Source organism: Carettochelys insculpta, chromosome 1, assembly GCF_033958435.1.
Source record: "Carettochelys insculpta isolate YL-2023 chromosome 1, ASM3395843v1, whole genome shotgun sequence".
Lineage (NCBI taxonomy): Eukaryota > Metazoa > Chordata > Testudines > Carettochelyidae > Carettochelys > Carettochelys insculpta.
In genome coordinates this window covers 382,701,813-382,724,656 of record NC_134137.1, presented here as the reverse complement: position 1 = coordinate 382,724,656, position 22,844 = coordinate 382,701,813, and the positions used below count along the sequence as shown (strand labels likewise).

The 22,844-nt window shown below is 49.0% G+C and overlaps 1 protein-coding gene across 2 annotated transcripts in view; it reads left to right on the top strand.

Annotated features, from left to right (window-relative positions):
• LOC142007573 (hematopoietic lineage cell-specific protein-like) overlaps positions 1-17,198 on the top strand; it is a 92,408-nt gene extending 75,210 nt beyond the window's left edge. Inside the window, exons 12-15 of one of the 2 annotated variants that reach the window (XM_074984263.1) lie at positions 4,389-4,502; positions 13,555-13,885; positions 15,460-15,531; positions 16,352-17,198. In XM_074984263.1, the coding sequence (XP_074840364.1) occupies positions 4,389-4,502; positions 13,555-13,885; positions 15,460-15,531; positions 16,352-16,488 (654 nt within the window). In that variant the 3' untranslated portion in view covers positions 16,489-17,198. The remainder of the gene's footprint in view (positions 1-4,388; positions 4,503-13,554; positions 13,886-15,459; positions 15,532-16,351) is intronic. The other variant, XM_074984264.1, reaches the window with a different exon arrangement.
• Positions 17,199-22,844: the final 5,646 nt, after the last annotated feature.

Sequence of the window (22,844 nt, the reverse complement as noted above, 5' to 3'; positions counted from 1 at the left end):
CTGACATAGTAGTTGGAAAAAAAGAGAAAAGATCTTTGCCACTTGGAGCCCAATCGGAGAATCTTTCTCTTCAGTCAGAACCTGCATCTATACTACAAATCTACGTCAGTTATAGCTACATTGACCAGAGGTGTAGAAAATTGATGTAGGTAGACTAACCTTTAATGTTTGACAGCAGCTATAGTGCTACCATGGCATCTCGATAGTGTTTAGTAATGAGGGTACCTCTGCCGATTCAAGACCTTCTCCTGTCGGCATGCATAATCCACCTTCCTGAGAGACAGGAGCTGTTGGTGGGAGAAGAAAGGTATCTGAAAAATTTTTTTTCTAATGGAATAAGTTTCTTCAGAAGAAGTTAAGTTTTACTTTTCCCACCATGCATCATCAATACCTTGTATTTTTACACATTTTTTTCACGTTAGCATAATGCAAATACAAGGGTTCATCTAGACCAGAAGTTCTTAAACTGTGCTCTGAAAATTCCATTCAGGTGGACTGAGAACTCCAGTCAGGTGGTTTTATTTAAAAAAATAAAAATAAAATAGAGCTCTTATCCAAAGCACTTAACAATAGTTAGCTAATGGTACAAACAATATTTGGAAAGATCATTAAGTGGTCCACTGAGACCCTCAGCAATTTTCAAGAGATCTGTTGAAAAAAGACTACAAAAACAATCCAGACCCATCCCTTTATTTTCATTTACTTCTCTTTACTTATATAGGAGGAGGATGAATTTAAAAGAGTGAAAAATGGGAGGGACAGGAAGAGTAAATGGTCTTTTTCTTGGCTAGGTACCCAGGAGGTCCCCAAAAATGAAGCTGAGTACAGGACCCCACTAAGTCTAAATCCATCCCTGCAGGAATATTTTATGTGAGACTTGAAAGGTTATTGTTCTGCACTGGGAAGGCCTTAGCTGGAGCGTAGTGTCCAGTTCCGGGTGCCACACTTTAAGAGAAATGTGGACAAATTAGGAAGAATCCAGAGGTGAGCAACAAAAATTACAAAAGTCTTCAAAACTTGGACCCACGAGGAAAGGTTTTAAAAACTGGACATATTTAGTCTTGAGCAAAGAGTGAGGGAGAGACCTGATAAATGTCCAAAAGGTTGTTACATGGAGGACTGTTGGCAATTGTTCTCCGCATCCACTGAAGGTAGCACAAGAAGGGCTTAATCTGAAGCAAGGGAGATTTAAGTTAGATATACGGAAAAGCTTTGTTACTATACAGGTAGTTAAGTTCTGGAACAGGTTTCCAGAGGAGGTTGTGTAATTCCTGACATTAACAAGTTGGACAAACAATTGTCAGTTATAGCGGGGGTGTAAACTAGGGGTGCAACACTTTGTTATGGGGGGCACAGCGCAATCAGCTGCCCCCCGCCCCCCGCCCCCCGCTGCAGCTTCTCCAGAGGACTGGCGATGCAGCAGAAGCTGTGGCAGTGGGGAAACTGATCAGTGAGCCTGTGGCACCTTCTCTGCTGCCAAGATGACGCAGCTGGTTCCTGGCAGCAGAGGCTGAGCTGGCTGGGGGGAATCCCAGCTTGGCACTCAGGCTCCCCCAATGGCACTGCAGCTGGCCCAGCCCCATAGTGGTTCCCTTCTCCCCTGGGAGGAGCCACCAATCACCCAGTGCCTGAGCCCCCAGTCAGGGCGCGCCTCCACCCACATCCCTTCCTGTGGTTCTCCCGCAGGTTGAGGGCATGCAGAGGGACCCGACTAATTGTAGGACCCAAAAGAGGGGGCACTGCCTAAAAAGTTTGCTCACCCTGAGTTATAGTGTAGGGCAGGGGTGAACATAAGAGCGTAAAAATGGCCATACTAGGTCATACCAAAGGTCCATCCAGCCCAGTAGCCGGTCTGCCAACAGGGGCCAATGTCAGGTGCCCCAGAGGTTGTAAAGCAAACAGATAATGATCAAACAATCTCTGTCCTGCCATCCATCCCAGCCTCTGACAAACAGGTGAGAGACACCATTCCTTACCCATTCTGGCAAATAGCCATTAATGATCCTAATCTCCATGAGTTTATCTAGTTCTTTTTTAAACCCTGTTATAGTCCTACCCTTCACAGCCTCCTCTGGCAAGGAGTTCCACAGGTTAACTGTGCACTGTGTGAATAACTTCCATTTGTTTGTTTTAAACCCTCTACCTCTTAATTTAGTTTGGTGGCCCCATATTTATTACTTTATGGGAACAAGTAAATAGCTTTTCCCTAGTCACTTTCTCCATCTGTCATAATTTTATATACCTCTATCATATCCCCCTTACCCTCCTCTTTTCTAAGATGGTAAGTCCTAGTATATTTAATTGTTCTTCCTTGGGGTCCCATTCCAAACCCCTAATCATTTTAGCTGCTCTTTTCTGAACCTTTTCTAATGCCAATATATCTTTTTTGAGATCAAGTGACCACATCTGTAAGCAATATGGAAGAAGTGGGTGTACCATGGCTTTATAGAGAGGCAATAAGATTTTCTCTGTCTTGTTTTCTATCTCTTTTTTAAGGATTCCTAGCATTCTGTTTGCTTTTTTGACTGCTGCACCACACTGAGTGGATGTTTTCAGAGATCTATCCCCAACAACTCCAAGATCTCAATCTTCAGGCAGGACCAAGTAAACCCTAGATCCAGGGTGGACAAAATATGCACAGCTGGCTGAATCCAGCCTGCCAGATATATGTATCTGGCTCTCCATGACCCTCTGGGCCACTAAAAGTCCCACATTCTGCTCACACAAGAGGCCTGCTGCTGTTGGCAAACATGTCTCTGCACGCCACTTGGGAGTAGTGGGGATCAGGTCTCTATGCTCTGCCCATGCCAGCAAGCACTGCACTTGCAGCTGTCTTTAGCCACTGTGAGGATGGTGTTGAGGGCTGGGGCAGTGTATGGAGACCTTCTGTTGTCCTCCGCACAAGTCTCGTATTCATACAAGAGCACACTCTTTGCATTTGTGTTGAAGATCCTCAGTTTTGTCTTCTCAGATATAACTTTTTAACTCCATATGGGATGAAGAGTCTTGAATGCAGCTCTTGCTTTCCCTATCCCAGCACTGATATCTTTGTATGTTTCTCTGTCTCTGCCTATAATACTCCCCAAGTAGCTGAACTACTCTACATCTTCCAAGTCGTCCCTTCCTAGTGTGATGGTGGTGGTGTCTTACTGGTTTATCCTCATTGTCTTGGCCTTTCTCTTGTTAATGCTCAGTCCACTCACTGAGGCAGTTTTGCCTAGTGTTGCGACCTTTTCTTCCATGCTTTCATGTTGGTGTGAAAGGAGGTCAATATTATCAGCAAAAATCAATGTTCTCTAGCTGTTTGAAAAGTGCCCACTGAATTGCCCATCGATAGCCATTTGCTGTCCTGCTCATAATCCAGCCGATTGTGATCAAGAACAGGAAAGGGGCATGCAGAGACAAATTTGCCTGCAGCATCCCACTGCTTTGAACATCATTGGGACCACTATGATATACAGGCAGCCTGCCTGAATGCCCCACTGTGCCACTGACTGGGAGCTGCCTATGCTGATCAGCATCTCCCAGAGCCTGCACCTGGCACCCCCTCCCACATCCTAACCTCTGCCCCAAGTGACAACTCCTTCCTGTACCCAAACTCCCTCCCAGACATTGCACCCCCTCCTACACATCTACCCCAGGTCAGAACTCCCTTCTGTATCCAAACTCCGTTCTTCACACAGTGCACAGTCTACCTGTGGAACTCCTTGCCAGAGGATGTTGTGAAGACCAAGACTTCAAAAAAGAACTAGATACATTCATGGAGGTTAGGTCAATCAATGCTTATTAGCTAGGATGGGTAGGAATGATGTCCCCAGCCTCTGTTTGTCAGATGCTGGAAATGAATGACAGGAGAGAGATCACTTGATGATTACCTGTTCTATTTACTCCCTCTCTGGGGCATCTGGCATTGGCCACTGTTAGAAGACAGGATACAGGGTTAAATGGACCCTTGCTCTGACCCAGTGTGGCCATTCTTATGTTCTTGGTGCACAACCCTTGAGATCCCTTCCAGTCCTACACTTCTATGATAAGAATCTATGTGACCAGAGACCTTCTTTCCTTCCACAAGGTCCTCTCTTGTATGGGCACTGGTTTTACCCTTTCCCCTTTCTGTAGCCCCTTCTGGTACATGGACGGGCAGGAGGTGGGGGTGGTTCCTAAATGAGACATGCACCACTGAGTGGCCCCTTCCTGAGACTGATTTGTGCAGGTCCCACACAAATGGTAGGCTAGTCTCCTGAGTGGGGTTTAAGGGAAATGGAAAAGGCTCCATTGGGAGGAGAATGAGGCTTGTGTGTAAACTTCCCAATCAGAAGTAAGAAAAGGAATCACTTTGGATTCAGTGAAAAAAGACTGAATGTCACTAATGATCTCTCTTCCAAAAGGAAACCCAGAGGAGTGAGGAGATGAGCCTTAAGAATCCAGGTCCCACACCAGCTCCAGTACCTAGGAGAATTGGCAAAGAGCCAGCAATGCTGCCTGGCCCACAGGGACAGCAGGTACATGGGGCAGAGCTGGGCGAGGGCTACAGCTGTCTGGGAAGAACAGCACATAGATCAAAATCGGTAGGGGGAAAGACTGTTCCTGTGAAGTGAGGGCAATATGGGGAGGGGGTTGTGGCTACCAGGCACTTTACACTGTCCCTGCACTTTGCAGTCTGTTGAGCAATTGGGGGTTGGGGCTTATTCCTGCCCCTTACCCCCAGCCCTCTTGAATCTTTACTGGCTTCTAGCAGAGCTGATTACTCTTTGCTGTCAGTGTAAAAGGCCAAACCAGAGAATTTGAGAAGGATTTATACGAGCAGTAAAAGCATTACATCGGGCACATTGCTCCTATCTTAGACAAAGCAATATATTAAAAACTGTATATTACCTTAAATGAGCCTATCTTTCACAAACATACACAGACAGCTTCTGTGCTGTACCCACACAGTCCCTGTCTCACATATAGGGAAGGCAAAAAGCAGTCAAGTAGCACTTTAAAGACTAGCAAAATGGTTTATTAGGTGAGCTTTCGTGGGACAGACCCACTTCTTCAGACTGTAGCCAGACCAGAACAGACTCAATATTTAAGGCACAGAGAACCAAAAACAGTAAGTAAGGAGGACAAATCAGAAAAAGATAATCAAGGTGAGCAAATCAGAGAGTGGAGGGGTAGGGGGGGAAGGTCAAGAATTAGATTGAGCCAAGTATGCAGACAAGCCCCTATAGTGACTCAGAAAGTTCCCATCACGATTTAAACCGTGTGTTAATGTGCCGAATTTGAATATAAAAGCCAGCTCAGATGTTTCTCTTTCCAAAACGGTGCGAAAATTCCTTTTCAGTAACACACATACCTTTAGGTCATTGACAGAATGCCCCATTCCATTAAAATGTTGACTAACTGATTTGTGGATCTGGAGTGTTTTGATGTCTGTTTTGTACCCATTGACCCTTTGTCTAAGGGAGTTAGAAGTCTGTCCAATATACAAAGCATCTGGGCATTGTTGGCATATGATGGCATATATGATGTTAGTAGAGGAGCATGAGAAAGTGCCCATGATTCTGTGAGTAACCTGGTTAGGTCCAGTGATGGTATTTCCAGAGAAGATATGTGGACAAAGCTGGCAGCGGGCTTCGTTGCAGGGAAAGCTTCCAGAAAGCGGCCACAACTCTGTCCAGACTCAGCAAGAGAGTGCGGAATAACAACAAGCTGTACACTCGCACCAAAATGCAAGTCTACAGAGCCTGCATCCTCAGCACCCTCCTATATGGCAGCGAGACTTGGACCCTGTATGCCCGCCAGGAAAAGAGGCTGAACGTCTTCCACTTGCACTGCCTCAGGCGCATCCTTGGAATATCATGGAAGGACAGAGTGACCAACACCACCGTCCTCGAGCAAGCTGGAATCCCAACCATGCACACCCTCCTCAGGCAGCGTCGACTCCGCTGGCTTGGCCACGTCCACAGGATGAATGATGGAAGGATTCCAAAAGACATCCTGTATGGTGAGCTAGCCTCTGGCAAAAGACCTCCCGGACGCCCCCAGTTGCGTTGCAAAGATGTCTGCAAGAGAGACCTCAGAGAGGTAGACATCAGGCTGGACAACTGGGAAGATCTAGCAGACGACTGCAGCAGATGGAGGCAGGGGTTACACAAGGGCCTTCAGAAGGGCGAGTTGAAGATCAGACAGCTAGCGGAGGAGAAGCGAGCACACAGAAAGCACAATAAGGACTTGCCAGACACCCACTACATCTGCAAGAGATGCAGCAAGGACTGTCACTCTCGTGTGGGTCTTTATAGTCACAACAGATGCTGTAAATGAAGTCCTCAATTGAAACTTTAAAGGGCGCGATCCATAGTCTATGCAGACTGAAGGATGCCTACTACATTCCTGGGGCATAGACTGTGGCTGTTAGTGAGGATCCTCATGAGGTTGGGAGGTTGTCTGTAGGAGAGAACAGGCATGTCACCCAGGGCCTTCTGGAGTGTGGCATCCTGATTAAGGATGGGTTGTAGGTCTTTAATAATTCGTTGCAGTGGTCTGAGTCGGGGGCTGTAGGTGATGACAAGTGGTGTTCTGTTCTTGGCTTTTTTGGGCCGATCTTGGAGTAGCTGGTCTCTGGGTATTCGTCTGGCCCTGTCAATTTGTTTTTTTACTTCTCCAGGTGGGTAATTCAGGTTTATGAATATTTGGTAAAGTTCTTGTAGTTTTTGGTCTCTGTCAGTAGAATCAGAGCAAATGCGATTGTACCTAAGAGCTTGACTGTAAACAATGGATCTAGTCACGTGTGCAGGATGGAAACTAGAAGGGTGTAGGTAAGTATAGCAATCAGTGGGTTTCTGGTAGAGTGTGGTACTGATCAGGACATCCTTGATTTGTACTGTAGTGTCCAGGAAATGTATCTTTCGCATGGAGTAGTCGAGGCATAAATTGATGGTGGGGTGCAGATTGTTAAAGTCTCTGTGAAATTCTTCTAGAGTCTCTATACCATGGGTCCAAATCATAAAGATATCATCGATGTGTCATGAGTAGACGAGGGGTAATAGGGATGAGAGCTGAGGAATCGTTGTTCCAGTCAGCCATAAATATATTAGCATATTGTGGGGCCATGCGGGTGCCCATAGCAGTTCCACTAATCTTGAGGTATATATTGTCCCCAAATCAGAAATAATTGTGGGTGAGAACAAAGTTACAGAGGTCAGACACCAGACTGGCTGTGATGACTTCAGGGATGGTATTCCTGTCCATCTTCGTGTAGAATATTAGTGTACAGAGCCTCTACATCCATGGTGGCAAGGATGGTGTTGTCAGGAATTTTTCCGATGTTTTGTAATTTCCTCAGGAAGTCATTGGTATCTCGGAGATAGCTGGGAGTGTTGGTGGCATAGGGTTTGAGGAGGAAGTCCACATAACTAGATAGTCCGGTGGAAAGGGTGCTAATACTCAAAAAGATAGGGCATCTGGGGTTTCCAGGTTTGTGGATTTTGTGAAGTAAATAGAATAATCCAGATTGGGGCTCAGATGTTATGTCTGAGTAAATAAGGTCCCGAGCAGCAGCAGGGAGTTCCTTAAGTAGTCGTCGTAATTTCTTTTGGAATTCTAAAGTGGGATCAGCAGAGAGAGGTCTGTAAAATGTGGTGCTGGAGAGTTGTCTGGCTGCCTCCTGTTCATAGTCTGATTTATTCATAATGACAACAGCACCCCCTTTGTCAGCTGGTTTGATTATAATGTCTGGGTTATTTTTGAGACTCTGGACAGCATAGCATTCAGCATAGTTGAGATTGTGTCTCATTTGGTATTGTTTGCGTATAATGTCAATCTGAGCACAGTTGCGAAAGCATTGTACATAGAAATCCAGACTTTCACTATGACCATCAGGGGAAGTCCACATAGAGTTCTTCTTCTTTTGTTGTTGGTAGAAGGGGTTAAGAGAGTCAGACTGTTGTTCATAGGTCTGTTGGAAGAATTCCTTTAGATGGAGTCAGCAAAAGAAGGCTTCAAGGTCACCACAGAATTGTATTAAGTTCGTGGAGGAAGTGGGGCAGAAGGAAAGATCCAGGGATAAGAGAGACTCTTCTGCTGGGCTGACTTGGTAGCTGGAAAGGTTAACAATATTGTTAGTTGAGCTGTCGTTGTAGTTGTAGTATCCTGAGGTATGACGTAATTTAGAAAATTTATTCTCTTTTCTTTTTTGTTTTTTGTAGGAAGTGGAAACGTGTTTTATAAATTTCTTGTCTAGTACAAGAAAAGCCTCATTCTGTGGGGTCTTGCATGGATGCCTGATTGTTGATGAGAATTTCAAGTTCAGAGAGTTCATTTTTAATCATCTTTTATTTATTGTAAGGGATTTTGATCAAGTGGTTCCTCAGTTTCTTAGAGAGCATGTTGCATAGATGCTTGCTGTAGTCGATGTAGTACGTTGATTGTAATGGGTTTTTCACTGTCAGTCCCTTGGGTACAATGTCCATTTTCTTGCATTTGGAGAGAAAGGTGATGTCTGTCTGGATCTGGGTGAGTTTTTTCATGTAGTTGATGGATCTCCATTCCAAATGGCTAAATGTAGTGCCTCTCTTTTATATTCAAATTTGACACATTAACACATGATTTGAACCAGGATGGGAATTTTTTAGGTCATTATAGGGGCTCTTTTGCATAGTTGGCTTAATCTAATTCTTGACTCCTCTTCCCCCGCACTTCTGCCCCTCTACTCTCTGATTTGCTCACCTTGATAATTTTTTTCTGATTTGTGAACTTCAATTACTGTTTTTGGTTCTCTGTGCCTTAAATATTGAGTCTGTTCTGGTATGAGTGTGGTCTGAAGAAGTGGGTCTGTCCCACAAAAGCTCATCACCTAATAAATTATTCTGTTCGTCTTTAAAGTGCTACCGGACTGCTTTTTTGTTTTGATAGTATGTAGACTAGCACAGCTTTCTCTCTGTTACTAGAATAACGTGTGTAAAATCCTCACAAATTGCTGTTAATAGCCTCCAGCAGCTTCCCAACAGCTTGTTATGCCCCAGAACACATTGTAATTGGTCTTAGAAATGCTATGAACAGCTTTCAACCCAAAACTGTGAAGCAATACGTATGCTGGTATTCCTCCTACAGACTTCCCACATTGTTGCTGTCACATAAGGTTCCAACCTAATGTCTATGTGTGCTTCCATACTTCAACACGTGCACTCACACATGCACAGAAAAACACACACGCATTTGCTCTCTTCTCAGAGGGGATTTCTCAGTCTTTTTGCTATAGCTATAAAATGTCAAGTGTCACCTGAATTGCAAAGAGCTTGATGCATGCACACGCTTGATGATAGAGCCATATTAACGATTGGGTTTGTTCTCTGCATGCATTGAATGGAATTAGGTCATGCTTCCTGTCACCATTTAAATGTGCTGTGGTATCACTTCTCTAGCAGCTGGACAAGACGCACAATACTGACAGCACTTGTCTCAGATTTCTTTGTTGTAGCCAAGGAGTATGTGTTGTTTCTTATCAGCCCTAGGAAACCTCACATCATTTGGCTCTGCACTGTTCTTGTGGCACTACTTGAATCTGTTATTGGGAGGCTTCCTTAAAAGCTCTTCTGGTGATGGGCAACACATATAGGCTACGTCCACACTAGAATGCTACGTCACAGTAGCTTATTTCGAAGTAGTGATATCGAAATAAGCTACTTCAACGCATAGTGTCTGCACATCCTCCAGGGCTGGCACCATCAATGTTAAGCGGCAACATAGTGACGCACAACATTGAAAGGAGCCCCCCAGGAAAGCGTCTATGTACAAAAGTGGTGCCTTTCGAAATAAGGGGCCAGGAAAACTTGCAGACTGGGTCACAGGGTGCACTAACCCTTCCGGGGCAACAGCAAGCCGCTCCTTTAAAGGACCCCTCCCAAACACACTCAGCCTGCACAGCATGGGGCCTGTGGAGCTGACATCAGACTCACAGACCCACTGCATGCAGCTATGGACCCCCAGAAGCAGCAGCAGCCAGAAGCCCTCAGGGCTGTCACCAAGGCAGGAGCCACCTTGCTCGGCGCTGTGCAGGAGGCTGCACAGCACCTCCTGGAAGGTGAGACCTCCTTGGTGGATGAAAGGGTTGGCCCTGACCATGGGGTCCTCTTGGTCCCCGCCCGCCTGCCAGGTGCTCTGCCAGCTATGGAATGACTCCACCACCACAGCGTGTTGGGAACGCCTGGTCCTGGTGGAGTGGGCCGATGACCACTAGCTCTGGAATTTCCGGGTGCACCAGCAGACATTCCTTGAGCTCTGCCAGTGGCTCACCCCCATCCTGAGGCACCACAACACCCACATGCGGCGCACCCTCACCGTTGAGAAACAGGTCATCATCGCTGTCTGGAAGCTGGCCACTCCAGATGGCTACTGATCTGTAGGACATCAGTTTGGTGCAGGCAAGACCACTGTAGGGGCCATCGTCATGGAGGTAAGGAGTCCAGGGGGACCCATCAAGGGGATGGGGGGGCTAGGGAAGGGGTCTGGGCAGGGGGCCCAGGGAGGAGGCCCGTGGGGGGCCAGGGCAGGGGGAGCCCGGGGGAGCTTGGGGAAGGGGAGCCTGGAGGGGGCTGGGGGGGCAGACACATCCAGCATACCTTCATGGGTGCCCATGTCTTCTCCCTGCAGGTGGTCCATGCATTGAATGCCCTGCTGCTCCACAGGCTTGTCCAGATTGGGGACCTGGATGGGCCATCGTGGGGTTCTCTGGCATGGGGCTTCCCAACTGCTTCAGGGTCCTGGACAGAACCCACATCCTCATCCATGCCCCAGACCAGAGTAGAGGACACTTTATAAATGAGGAGGGCTACCACTCTGTGGTCCTCTAGGCCATGATGGACAGCCAGGGCCACTTCTAGGACATATATGTTTGCTGGCCTAGCAGCACCCATGACACACCCATTTTCAGGAACTCAGACCTGTGCTGCCGGATGGATGTGGGGACCTACATCCCCCAGAGGGAGATCCCTCTGTGGGACACCACCGTGCCCCTCTGCCTCGTGGCAGATGCGGCCTACCTGCTCCAGCCCTGGCTTATGCATCTGTACACAAGCCGTCTCGATGCCAGCCAGAAGGGGTTCAATGGCTGCCTGAACCATGCCTGCCAGGTGGTCGAGAGGGCTTTCAGCCACCTGAAGGGCCGCTGGCGCTGCCTCCTCCTTGTCCTGGACGTGAGCATCCCCAATATCCCCCAGGTTGTGGGTACGTGTTGCACGCTCCACAACCTGGTGGAAAGCAAGGGGAAGACCATCGTGCAGGGATGGGCTGTGGAGGCCGGCACAGCCTACCCCCAGCCAGCTGCCTCCCCAAGCCACTAGGCCAACCATGAGGGGGTCTGGTCTATTTTGACCAGAGTGCAGGGTGAGTGCTGCCCCAGCCATCCCTGGTGGGCCACCCTCACACTGCCCCCACCACCCGCACACTGCCCCCGCTAAAGAGCACACAAAACACGTTTTTGAAAAATAAACCTATGAATATAGTATTTAAGAACCCAAACGTGTCAACCAATTATTTACAGAAACGAACATCAGTGGGGAAACTATGTATAGAGGGGGAAATGCTACCTAAAGGGGAGGGGACCACAACTATTTACAACAGTGGAGAGGGGCCTGTGTGGCCCAGTCCTTGGCCTCTCACAGCCCCTCATCTGGCATGGAGGGGCACAACCCCTGCCAAGTTGGGGATCCCTGTTGAGGCTGGGTGGGGCTGGGAGAACCGGCAGATATGGCAGGGCTGGCTCCGGAGCCCTGCGGACCTCTTCAGAGGGCTCCAGTGCAGGGGGGCTGCTGGGAGGGATGGCAGCTGGAGCAGTCGGGGGAGGTCCCAGAGATGCACTCGAAAGTCTCCATGAAGGACCCCTGGCCTCCTGGCACCAGGCCAAGCATCCATTCCTCCAACTGAAAGCGGCGTTCTGCCTCCTCCACCTGGTGCCAGACGGTAGTGAGGACCTGGGGGTCAGCAGCCGCCTGCAGCTGGCTCTGGTGGTGGTGGGCTGGTCCCTGCCCAGGCTGGCTGCCACAGTACGACGTCCCTGGTGGGCTGTCCAGCACCACAGACCCTGCAGTGCTGTCATGGCCCTCAGATGGTGTGACTGCAGCAAGGGGGTGGGGAAAGAGAGAGGACGGCCGTTAGTACTGGGCCCTGGCCTGTGGCCCATGCTCCCTGTCCCCCATTGATCCTAGGTCCCTGTCCCCTGTCCCCGAGCCATGGGCGCAGTGTCCCTGTGGGTGGCCCCCTTTGGGGGCTTAGCCCCCTTGCCTTCCCCCCAGGGAGGTGGTGTGGCACTGTCCACAGGGGCAGGTGCTGATGGGCCCTAGGGGCCACACTGCTGTCCCGGGGCCATGGTGTGTCTGGGCCATGGCAGGCTGGGGTCAGCTGGGTGTGGGGTGGGGGCCCCAGTAGTGCCCCATGCACCTGCCCCATGACCCGGGGGTGTGCAGTCTGTGGGGTACATACCTGAATGACCACTCCCTCAGTCAGGGGACACCCCTTGGGCAGCTACCCTCCTGGAGCTCTGGGAGGGGAAGTCTATCAAGAGCTCCCCATCACTGGACCCCTCCTCTGCTGTCCCAGGGACTGGCTCCTCCGGGGGCCCCTGGGATGTGGGACTGGCCTCCAGGCCAGTCTCCTGGTCCAAGGCCTGCTGAGGCTCCTTGGCCGTGGTCTCAAGGATGGCTGGAGGGGAGGAGGTGTACCAGGGTCCCAGGATTTCCCTGAGCTCCCTGAAATAGGGGCTCGTGGTGGGGGCAGCCCCAGACCAGCTGGCCGTGTCCTGGGCCTGGGTGTAACCCTGCTGCAGTTCCTTGACTTTGCTCCTGATATGGTCAGGCGTACGTGCAGGGTGACCCCAGGTGGCCAGGCCCTCAGCCAGCCAGGTGAATGCTTCTGCTTTCACTACTTGCTCCCCATTACCTGTAGCACCTCCTTCTCTCCGCAGAGCCCCATCAGGTCCTGGAGCTCGGCATCTGTACAGGAGGGGCCCCTCCTTCTCCTCCCCCTTGTCTGGATGCCTGGGAGCCCTGGGTCCCTTGTGGGGGGTGCCCTGGGAACACTCAGGTGGTGGGTGAGTGGATCGGGGCCTCTGAAGGGTGTGCAGGGCGAGCACAAGTGGGTGTTGCTGCCTGCACACTCTCAGCCTCCTGCCACAGGATATCTGGATCTGTGGTGCTTTAAGGGGTGCTGCATGCAGTGACCATAGAGCCCTGCAGGGGCTGGACATCACATCTCAACCCCTCAGCTAATGGCTGCCGTGGAGGACCCCGCTATTTTGAAGTAGCGTGATGCGGATCTTCTACACATGCCCTACTTCGACGTTCTGCTATTCCCATCTTCTGATGGGGGTAGCGATTTCGACATCTAGCCGCCTAACGTCAATTTCAACTTCGAAGTAGTGCACAGCATGTGTAGATGCAGCACATGCTATTTTGAAGTTGGGCTGACTACTTTGAAATAGTCAGCTAGTGTAGACACAGCTATAGGCAGGTAGCATGTAGCACTCACCTGGGGTTAGAGCCCTTTAAGTTAGTTTCTCCTTCTTTCTTCACTGCACAGAAAACACCAGAGATAAAGGATGAGGAAGAGCCCCCTGCATTACCACCTCGGCCCTCAGATCTGGGGGAAGGATGCAGTGAGCTGTGTGAAGAATCGCATGAGGAGCAAGCCATCTATGCAGACAGTGTGGATCTGCTTGAGGACTATGAGGAGTTGCCAGAGCCCTCTAATTATAATGAAGGTGCTGATGTGGGTGGAGACTATGAGAAGCTGCCTGAGCCCTCGAGGGAGGTGGAGGCAATCTACGATGAGGGTGTTGACACATGTGAGGACTATGAGGAGATCCCACCGGAAAGCACGCCCAGCAGCAGCAGGAGCATTCCCTGCGCTGGTAAGTGATAGGGAATGAGCTTCTGGGGCATGTTTCTATGGAAGCAGCAGATATCTGTCTGCACTTCAGAGACAGGCTAGGAAGGCACTTTGGTGCCCCAAAAATGCCTGACAGAAACTCAACACTGTGTGACTCTGCTCTGCAGTGACTGTTCTGCCCAGGAACTGTGGGGAGTCCTGCTGGGTGCAGCCTGCTTTTCTCCTCCAGATGGGAGAAATGGTGAGGTGTGGTTCTGGTGTCCAAACAAACCATTGCCCAGCTTTAAGTCCTGGGACTGGCTCAGTTAGTCCTGGGCCAGCAGTAGACGCATCTGTTTGAGAGGGGCTAGAGTGGGCTGGCCTGAGGATGGGATGCTGCAGTGCATTCTGGTCAAATGAGGTGCTTGGTGCTGTGTTTCATGAAGAACAAGTTTCAGTCCTGCCCTGAAGTCTGTGCTGGTTTAGTTCATTTCCAGCTGCAGTTCAAAGAACTGATGCTGACCTACAAATGTCTAAGTGATGTAGAACCAGCTCCCTCTCAGTGTGAGGCCTCCAGTGTTGATATCTTCTGGTTTCAAGGGGAGTGGTTATGAGGAGGGCATTCTGAGGATGAGAACAGAGTGTTATGTGCTCCCCTGTGGCCTACAGGGCATGCTGTCTGGTTAGAGGCTAAATGTTTTTATGCCTGTAAGGTATGTGTGGCCAAATCCCCCTGTCAGCTTTGACAATTTTAATTCAGCGTCCCACTGCTCAGAAGGGATGAGGGGCATGAGGTAGTTCGGTTTAGTTGTTGAAAGCAAAGGGTCAGTTTGATACAGTGGAAGAGGTTCATTTTAACAAACCAAAATAACTAGCACCTCCCTGTCCGACTTGTTGGGACCCAGCACCTGCAGCAAGAGACATTGTCTAGTGCTGGCCCTGCACCTGTGCAGAAGGAAACTACCTAGAGTTAGGACAGTCTGCATCCTGCCAGCCCATGGAGCAGGTTCTTGGCACCAGGAGAAGCACCAAAGTGGAGCTCACAGGTGCTCACCACGGGAGGTGGCTAACAAAGCTTGATCTGACAAAGATCACTGACCAACCCACCGGGGCTTGCAGCCCAGGAGAAAGTGAGTCTGGCTATGGTGCTGTGGGCAAACTGGGCTATGTCCTGGCCTTCTTTTGTCCAAGTACTTGCACCCTCTCTGTCATCTGGCAGCAGCTAGGCCCCACCCCCTAAGGGCATACCAGAGTTCATGTTGCAGGGCAAAACTACTACCAGTGGCTAGCTTAGGTGGCTTTGCTCCTACCATGCTGGCATTTGTGCATTGCAATGTAAGGCACTTCTCTCTTCCACTCAGTGGGAGCTGAGTGCCTGACCACCACATGGTAAGTGTCAGCCAGTGCATCCATCTTGTGTTCTCGCTAAGGACCAAGAGGTACAGCTAGTGCTCTGGTCTAGTCTGGCCTTTTGCTGCAGAGACATCAGCCACTGAGAAGATATGAGACCTTTCCCCAGTGAGGAGGCCTGAGGTTCAGAAGCGGAGGGACCTGGTAAGGTCTATGCATTGTTCAGTGATACCTCCTACTGACCTGCCCCCTGCTGTTTTCCTGCAGGACAGTCTGAAAATGTGTATGAGGCAGATGATGCTGAGATCTCTGCTGTGGCTCTCTATGATTACCAAGGAGGTGAGTCTGTTTGCTTGGCCTGGGGAGCAGCAGAAAGAAGTTATCTGCCTGCAGGGCAAGATGTGGGAGGAGACTAGCTGGCTGGCTGGCATGTAAAGGAAGAGATGGATCTGTGGGTTCTTCCTGAATAATGATGCAATATTAGTCTCATGCATCCACGCCTAAGCCAGTCTCCAGCCAGGCAAGTACATCACACTGCAGTCAAAGACTCACTAGCATCGAGTCTCAGCACGCAAGTCAGCTGACTCAGGTTTGTAGGGCTCAGGCTGTGGGCCTAAATATTGCAGTGTAGACATTTGGGCTGGAGCATGGGCTCTGAGACCCACATGTAAACTGCAATTTTTATCCCTGCAGCCTGAGCCAGCTGGTCTGGGCCAACCATCACTGTACTGGGGGTCCTTGATTGCAGTGTAGCTGTACCCTAGAGACCAGAATGAGCTCTAATGTAGGGCGCAGTGTCCCTGCCCTGTCTTTGTGGGCTCCTCTGACGCATATATGGTAGAAGTCACAGGTAGAGCCTGGTACCAAACTAGATGGGCCTTGGGTCTGATCCAGTGTGGCAATTCCTATGTTCCTCTGCTGGCAGAGTCACAGAGGAGTGGGGTGGGAGAACCACTGGGGTGGGATGAAAGTGGAGAGGAGGGGAGATCTGCCATCATGAGACAAGGGGAAAGTGGGCACCATCTGCCTAGATGGGATGAGGTAATAGCCTCTGCTATACTCCCTATCAGTAGTTTTTGCCCCCCTCCTCTCCCCAGGATGTCTTTGCTCCCAGGAGCAAATTTCATTGTGCCTCATTTTTCCTCTCTCACTTTTGCAGAAGGTGATGATGAAATTTCCTTTGACCCTGATGATACCATCACCAACATCGAGATGGTGGATGAGGGCTGGTGGCGAGGCCGCTGCCATGGCAGAGTTGGCCTCTTTCCAGCTAATTATGTAAAGCTACTTCAGTGAGCCCTGCCATTGCCCAAACCTTTCTGCGCTGCTCTCTTTTATGGCTTCTGCGCTTTGTGTGTATCAGCGGCTGGGTTACAGTGAGCAGCTCAGCCCAGCACACCTGCATAAGAAAGAAACTAAGGGGAAATGACAAATTGAATCCCATGGATCAGGCTGATCCGTGAGGGAGTGTGGGGTGGGTGGGTGAGTGAAGAATGGGTCATTTCTCCTCTTGGTCATGCTGGTTCCACTCCAGCCCAGGGTGGGGACGCTGGCTGCCTCAGGGGAGCAGTGAATGGGATATGGCGTGTTTCCCTCTAGGTTCTCATTTAAGATCCACCTTGCCTAGAAATCATGAAAGTCTCTTGCATGTTCTGGCCTCTCTTACCTGGGTTGGGATTTAGCCCAGGTCTTGGTGCACTTGTATGTGTGTAACAAAAACCATCCTATGAATGGCAGGCTTCCCAGAGGCCAAGAGCAGAATGTGCCACAAGGAGCAACATCCTTGTAATGCTCAGGCCAGGGTGAGGCACAGTGGTAGGCAACATGGGGAGGGCTTGAGCTATTGCTGCCTGGGGATAAATAGGACTTCAGCCTTTAAGGTGGGAAACCAAGAAACTTTCAAAGAAGGAGAACTTAATACAGGTGAAAGTGTGACCGTGGTTGTAACATGCTGTTCCATTGAATAGGAACTGCTTGTGCCGAGGCAGACAATAAAGGAGAATCCTACTAAGGCCTTAGAATTTCTGTCTTTTTTTCCTCTCTCCGGTGAAACTGTTTCTGAATACTTGGTCCGGTTCTGGGGCCAACCCCTTGAAAAGAATGGTGAAAACAACAGAGAGGGCCTAGAGAAGCATGATGCAAAGTATGGAAACAGCCTTTAGTGAGTCACTAAAAGACCTCAATTTAGTAGTGTAGTGCGACATCATTACTGGTGTGGTGCTTGGACATCCAGTCTGCTCCATTTGATGTTAATCATCTTGTCTGCATGCATGTACTCTCTTTTGAAAACAGTATTGGCTCTGCAGTTAGCCAATGCCACAGACCTCGGAGAGCCCCCAAGAACCACAAATCAAGCAAGGGACGAAGGAACTGAAGCCCGGTGTTTTTGTTGTTGATGTATGGTTTCCAACCCCCCACCTGCCCTGGCACCTTGATTAGGTGTCTGTGGGTTTATGTTGGTCCTTTCATACGACCCAACAATGGCCTCAATATATTTCCATGGAGTCAGAGTGCCCCAAAACTATCCCCTGAAACCAGGTGATACGTTCAGTGTGACATACACTTTTATACTCAGGTACAAACAAGTTACATATATATTATGTATCCAGGTACAACCCCCTAATTCTAATACATCAACACCCCCCAATATAACGCTGTACCCATTAACTTAGGGATAGTGATGGTACCATTAAAACGACATTATCCATTATGCTTGTCATAATGAGCTGTTCCTGAACTTGGATTGGCATGTACCTGGTGCTAAGCTGGTCTCTATGGGGAGTGTATGGTACCAAGCAGGACGTGTTTATGTGCATCACTAAGTGCCTGGTGCTGGATGCTTTTAGGTGCTTTTAGGTCCTATTACGTATCAGGCCCGTGTCTTGCCGCATTTCTGTCAGCAGCATCTACCTAGCTCATTATTTTTGCTTTAACCCTGTGTTATTCTGGCTTGAGGCCTTTAGTTTTGCTGTATATTAACAAAGCATTGACTGTTGTTTAGGCCTTTAGCTTTACACCAAGCCTGATTGTCAGGCCCTCTCATTACTACAATTAGTTTACCAAAAAAAGAAGACTGAGTGGTGACCTGAGTATGACGGTCTGATAAGAGAGCAGTTGAACGGACATAGGCACAACTTCTTTGTTTAGAGTGAATTTAATTAATCATTGGGACATTAGCCTCGGGATGTAATAAATTTTCTATCAAGTTGACTCATTAAATCAAAAGTTAGTCTGTTTCAACCACAAGTGTTTGGGCTGGAGACAGGACTGACTGGGAAAATTTTCTGGTCTGGCTAGGTAGGAGGTCAGACCAGGTAATTGGCCATAAATCTGTATCTCTAGGGCCAGGTTATCTCTAGCCAGAAGTGGGGTCGCAGAGTGCGACAGAGTGCTAGTGGGAGATGAACCACCATGTTCTGTGATCAATTAGCCGCACTGTGATTCCCCCCGCCCCAGCTGAACTGTGTGTACATCCCCAAATTGGAGCTGGAGTGGTATAGGGAGGGATGGTGTCTAAAACACAAGTGCTATCCACCACCCAGCTCTCCAGCTCACAGGAGAGGGGGCAGAGGGACATAAGCTTCACTATCCCTAATGTGGGCAGCTGCTCAGTCCCTCAGTGAATCTAGTCACCCTGAGGGCTGATGCATGGGTGGGCACAGGGCCCTGGAGGGTGAGCAGATAGCAAGTGTGAAAAATCGGAATGGGTAGGGGAAGCAATAGGGACCTATATAAGATAAAGCTCCTAATATCAGGATCAGACGGGTAGCCATGTTAGTCTGTATCCTGTTGACTTGGGTGGGGCAAGGTAGTATGATTTAAATACAGATGCTAAATTAAACTCTAACTTCATAGAATTCATGACAATCAATTATACCCCAAATTTCCTGAAGATCTTAACATATATGTTTCCCAAGACCAATTTTTTTAATAAAAGGTAGAGGGAGAAACACCATTGGCTGATCTTTTTTGGAATTCAATTGGCAATATCATACCTTTCTCATTAGGGTAGGTGGGGGAGCGCTAGAACTCCAGATGGCATCAGAAAAAGTGTCTTAGATGGCGAAGATTTACATACATGTCTTAACATTACTAATGTGACCTGTCTGACCTTAACTTTTCTTAAAAACAGGCTGAAGGGAAAAGTTTGCAAAAAGCCCCACATGCCATGTCTTACTGGCAGGCTGCTTATGTTACTGCTAACAGGAAAGATGCAAAATAGTAGGCCTCTTAGGCTACGTCTACACGTGCAGCCAACATCGAAATAGTCTATTTCGATGAATAACGTCTACACGTCCTCCAGGGCCAGCAACGTCGATGTTCAACTTCGACGTTGCTCAGCCCAACATCGAAATAGGCGCAGCGAGGGAACGTCTACACGTCAAAGTAGCACACATTGAAATAGGGATGCCAGGCACAGCTGCAGACAGGGTCACAGGGCGGACTCAACAGCAAGCCACTCCCTTAAAGGGCCCCTCCCAGACACAGTTGCACTAAACAACACAAGATACACAGAGCTGACAACTGGTTGCAGACCCTGTGCCTGCAGCATAGATCCCCAGCTGCCACAGAAGCAGCCAGAAGCCCTGGGCTAAGGGCTGCTGCCCACGGTGACCATAGAGCCCCGCAGCGACTGGAGAGAGAGCATCTCTCAACCCCCCAGCTGATGGCCGCCATGGAGGACCCAGCAATTTCGACGTTGTGGGATGCGGATCGTCTGCACGGTCCCTACTTCGACGTTGAACGTCGAAGTAGGGCGCTATTCCTATCTCCTCATGAGGTTAGCGACTTCGACGTCTCGCCGCCTAACGTCGAAGTTAACTTCGAAATAGCGCCTGACGCGTGTAGACGCAACGGGCGCTATTTCGAAGTTGGTGCCGCTACTTCGAAGTAGCGTGCACGTGTAGACGCAGCTTTAGAGACTAAGTTAGCTATGCTATAATGGCTTCTTACTGCATGTTTATAGTGGAGCAAATTCTTACTGAAACTGTATTTCAAACTACAATTAAGCTAGCATAGGCTACAATCCACAAAAGCAATGAGAACTCCTGTGGCACTTTAACATATTTAGGAGCATAAGCTTTCATGGGCAAAGACTCTCTTTGTCAGATGCAATGTAGTGGAGAGTTGAGAGGCAGGTCTAATTGTAAAGACTTATGAAAATGAGGGGGTCCCAAGCAAGAGGAAGGCTAGAGTTGATGAAGTCAATTCAGTCAGGGAGAGTGCAGCCCACTTCCAGTCCACATTAGTTGCTGGAAGTGGGCAACACCCTCCCTGACTGAATTGACCTCATCAGCTCTGGCCTTCCTCTTCATTGGGATGCCTGCCTTTTCAGGAGCCTGTATAATTAAACCTGCCTCTGGAATCTCCACTATATGCACCTGATGAAGTTGGTCTTTGCCCATGAAAGCTTATCCACCTAAAAAAACTGTTAGGCTATGATATCAAGATGGTGCCAATCCTTTGGGAATGTCTGGTCACCCTGGGGCTATGGCCTTACCTACTCCTTCCGCAGCTCCTCATCATGTGTCCATGGCCCTTGTGTGTATGCAATGTGTGGCACCTTGAATCCCACTGGCAAGTACCAAGGCTAATCTTGGCACCAAGCCTGGAGCTCCTTACTCCCATTGGAAGCAATGTAAGATTGAGTCAGGACCTAAGTCTGGCCTTGTGGAACCCTTCCATCCCTGTGTTTATTCTGTCCAACCCCACTGACACCTACCCACCAATGCCACAGCATGGGCAACAGCTCCGGAAGACTTTATTAGGGTTAGTTACAGTATGTCTGCAGTGTGCCCATTCTGCGATTAGTTTGTTACACAGGAGAGAGATCTAGTTAACTTGCATGGCTTGTCCCAAGCCTAACGCACAACAGGGTGCTGGGAACAGACAACCTGAGTGAGTAGTGGTAGTAGTAGCAGCAGCAGCAGAGGTAATGTAAGTGCCACAGAATCACAGGGCTGGAAGGGACCTCAGGAGGTCATCTAGTCCAGCCCCCCGCTTCAAGCACGATCTACCCCCACTAAGTCATCCCAGCAAGGACCTTGTCAAGCTGCCAGGACCTTGTCAAGCAATGTGCCATTGCTTTTTAATGTATACAAGAGAAGTCCCATAGAAGCCCCTCTATTAAAGAGCAAACAGCCTATGTACTGGTCACCAGTCGCTGCCCTGGCAGCTGCCAAGTCAGACTCACAAGACCCAGGCCAGAATTTGCTAACTACTACCCTAGGGCCAAGTAAATACCATAGACTAGTTATAACCCAACCCCTGGTCTGTTTACTGACAGCTGAGCAGCTGTATAAATGCCTCAGTGGTAAGACTGAATCACAGCACATGAAAGGCAGCTTCAGCAACAAGCAACAGAGCCCTTGGCCAGCAGGTCTCACCAGGACAGCTGACCAGGGAAGAAGGGTGAAGTTGCCCCAGGGGCGCATCAGCAATGGCTGGAGCTCCAGTCCCCTTTGAAGTGGCATGGCAACGCTGCTCTGATGCCCCACATAGCTGTGAAAAAAGGGGGCAAGTGACTGATGACTCTGCCTCTCCCTGCAGGAAGCATGACCCGATCCTACCTCCTTACAGTAGCCCAGCCCCGGCAGCCCAAAACAACAATTATTTTCAGCAATTGTGTTTCTAACTTTTGTGGTTGCATGGAAACCCAGTGACTCTGTTTATCTCCATCCCAGACTGCCTCCCATGTGGCTCCCATGATGCAGTTTTTCATTTTCAATACAAATGAAACAGTACCTTGCAAGCTGAACCTGATGAAGAAGCTTAAAATAGCCTGAATATTTTTTGCTGACTGAATTATTCATATGATGACATTTATTGATAAGATACTATTCTGGGGCTCCTTTCTACTACATCAGTTTTGCAGAAGGTAGGGGCTTTGTGAAGGACATAGGTTGAGTCTGTTGCAGAACAGACAGCCCTTGATAAAATGCAGGTCCCACTCAGCCTCTGCAAAGTATGACTGCCTGAAACCACCTTCTTTAGCATCCAGGCAGAGGAGCATCCAGCATAGTGTTATGTTTCCAAACAGCTGCAACAGAGATGCATGTGCAAAATATGCATTTGTGACTTTGCCCACTTGTAGTTTGTGAGTTACTGTCTGTCAAAGGCTGTGAAGACTAGAACTGCACAAAGAGGGTGTAACTATCCATGTTGAAATGCAACCAGTGGCTAACATGATACCATAAATGTTGGCCATTTGCCTATATCCAGTATCACCCTGCCATTTACAGCTATGCAGCGTTTGCCTATGCCTGGACATTTTCACCTGAGTATGCGTGATTCTTGGGAGTTCCAATGTGATACACACCTCAAAGTGGCAGGTCCAACAGAGCAGACTGCTGAGGGCTGTCCATGTTCAGCTTGAGGAGCAGAATCAGAAACCTAGAATTCTAGATTTTTCTTGTATCCTATTCTCACCTTACTTTGCCCTTTAGCTTCAGAGTCATGGCTGAGAAACTTACTAGACAATGTAACTGTAAAAGGAGTCCTGCTTCCCCATTCTCTGGCTCCTCACACAGCTGCCAAGTCCAACAAACTATTTCCTTTGGAAGTGTGAACAGGAGCTATTTTAGTCGGAGCAGAAAATAGAGCTTCTACCAGCTATCACCTCAACCTGGACTTCACTGCCTGCATGGGGAAGC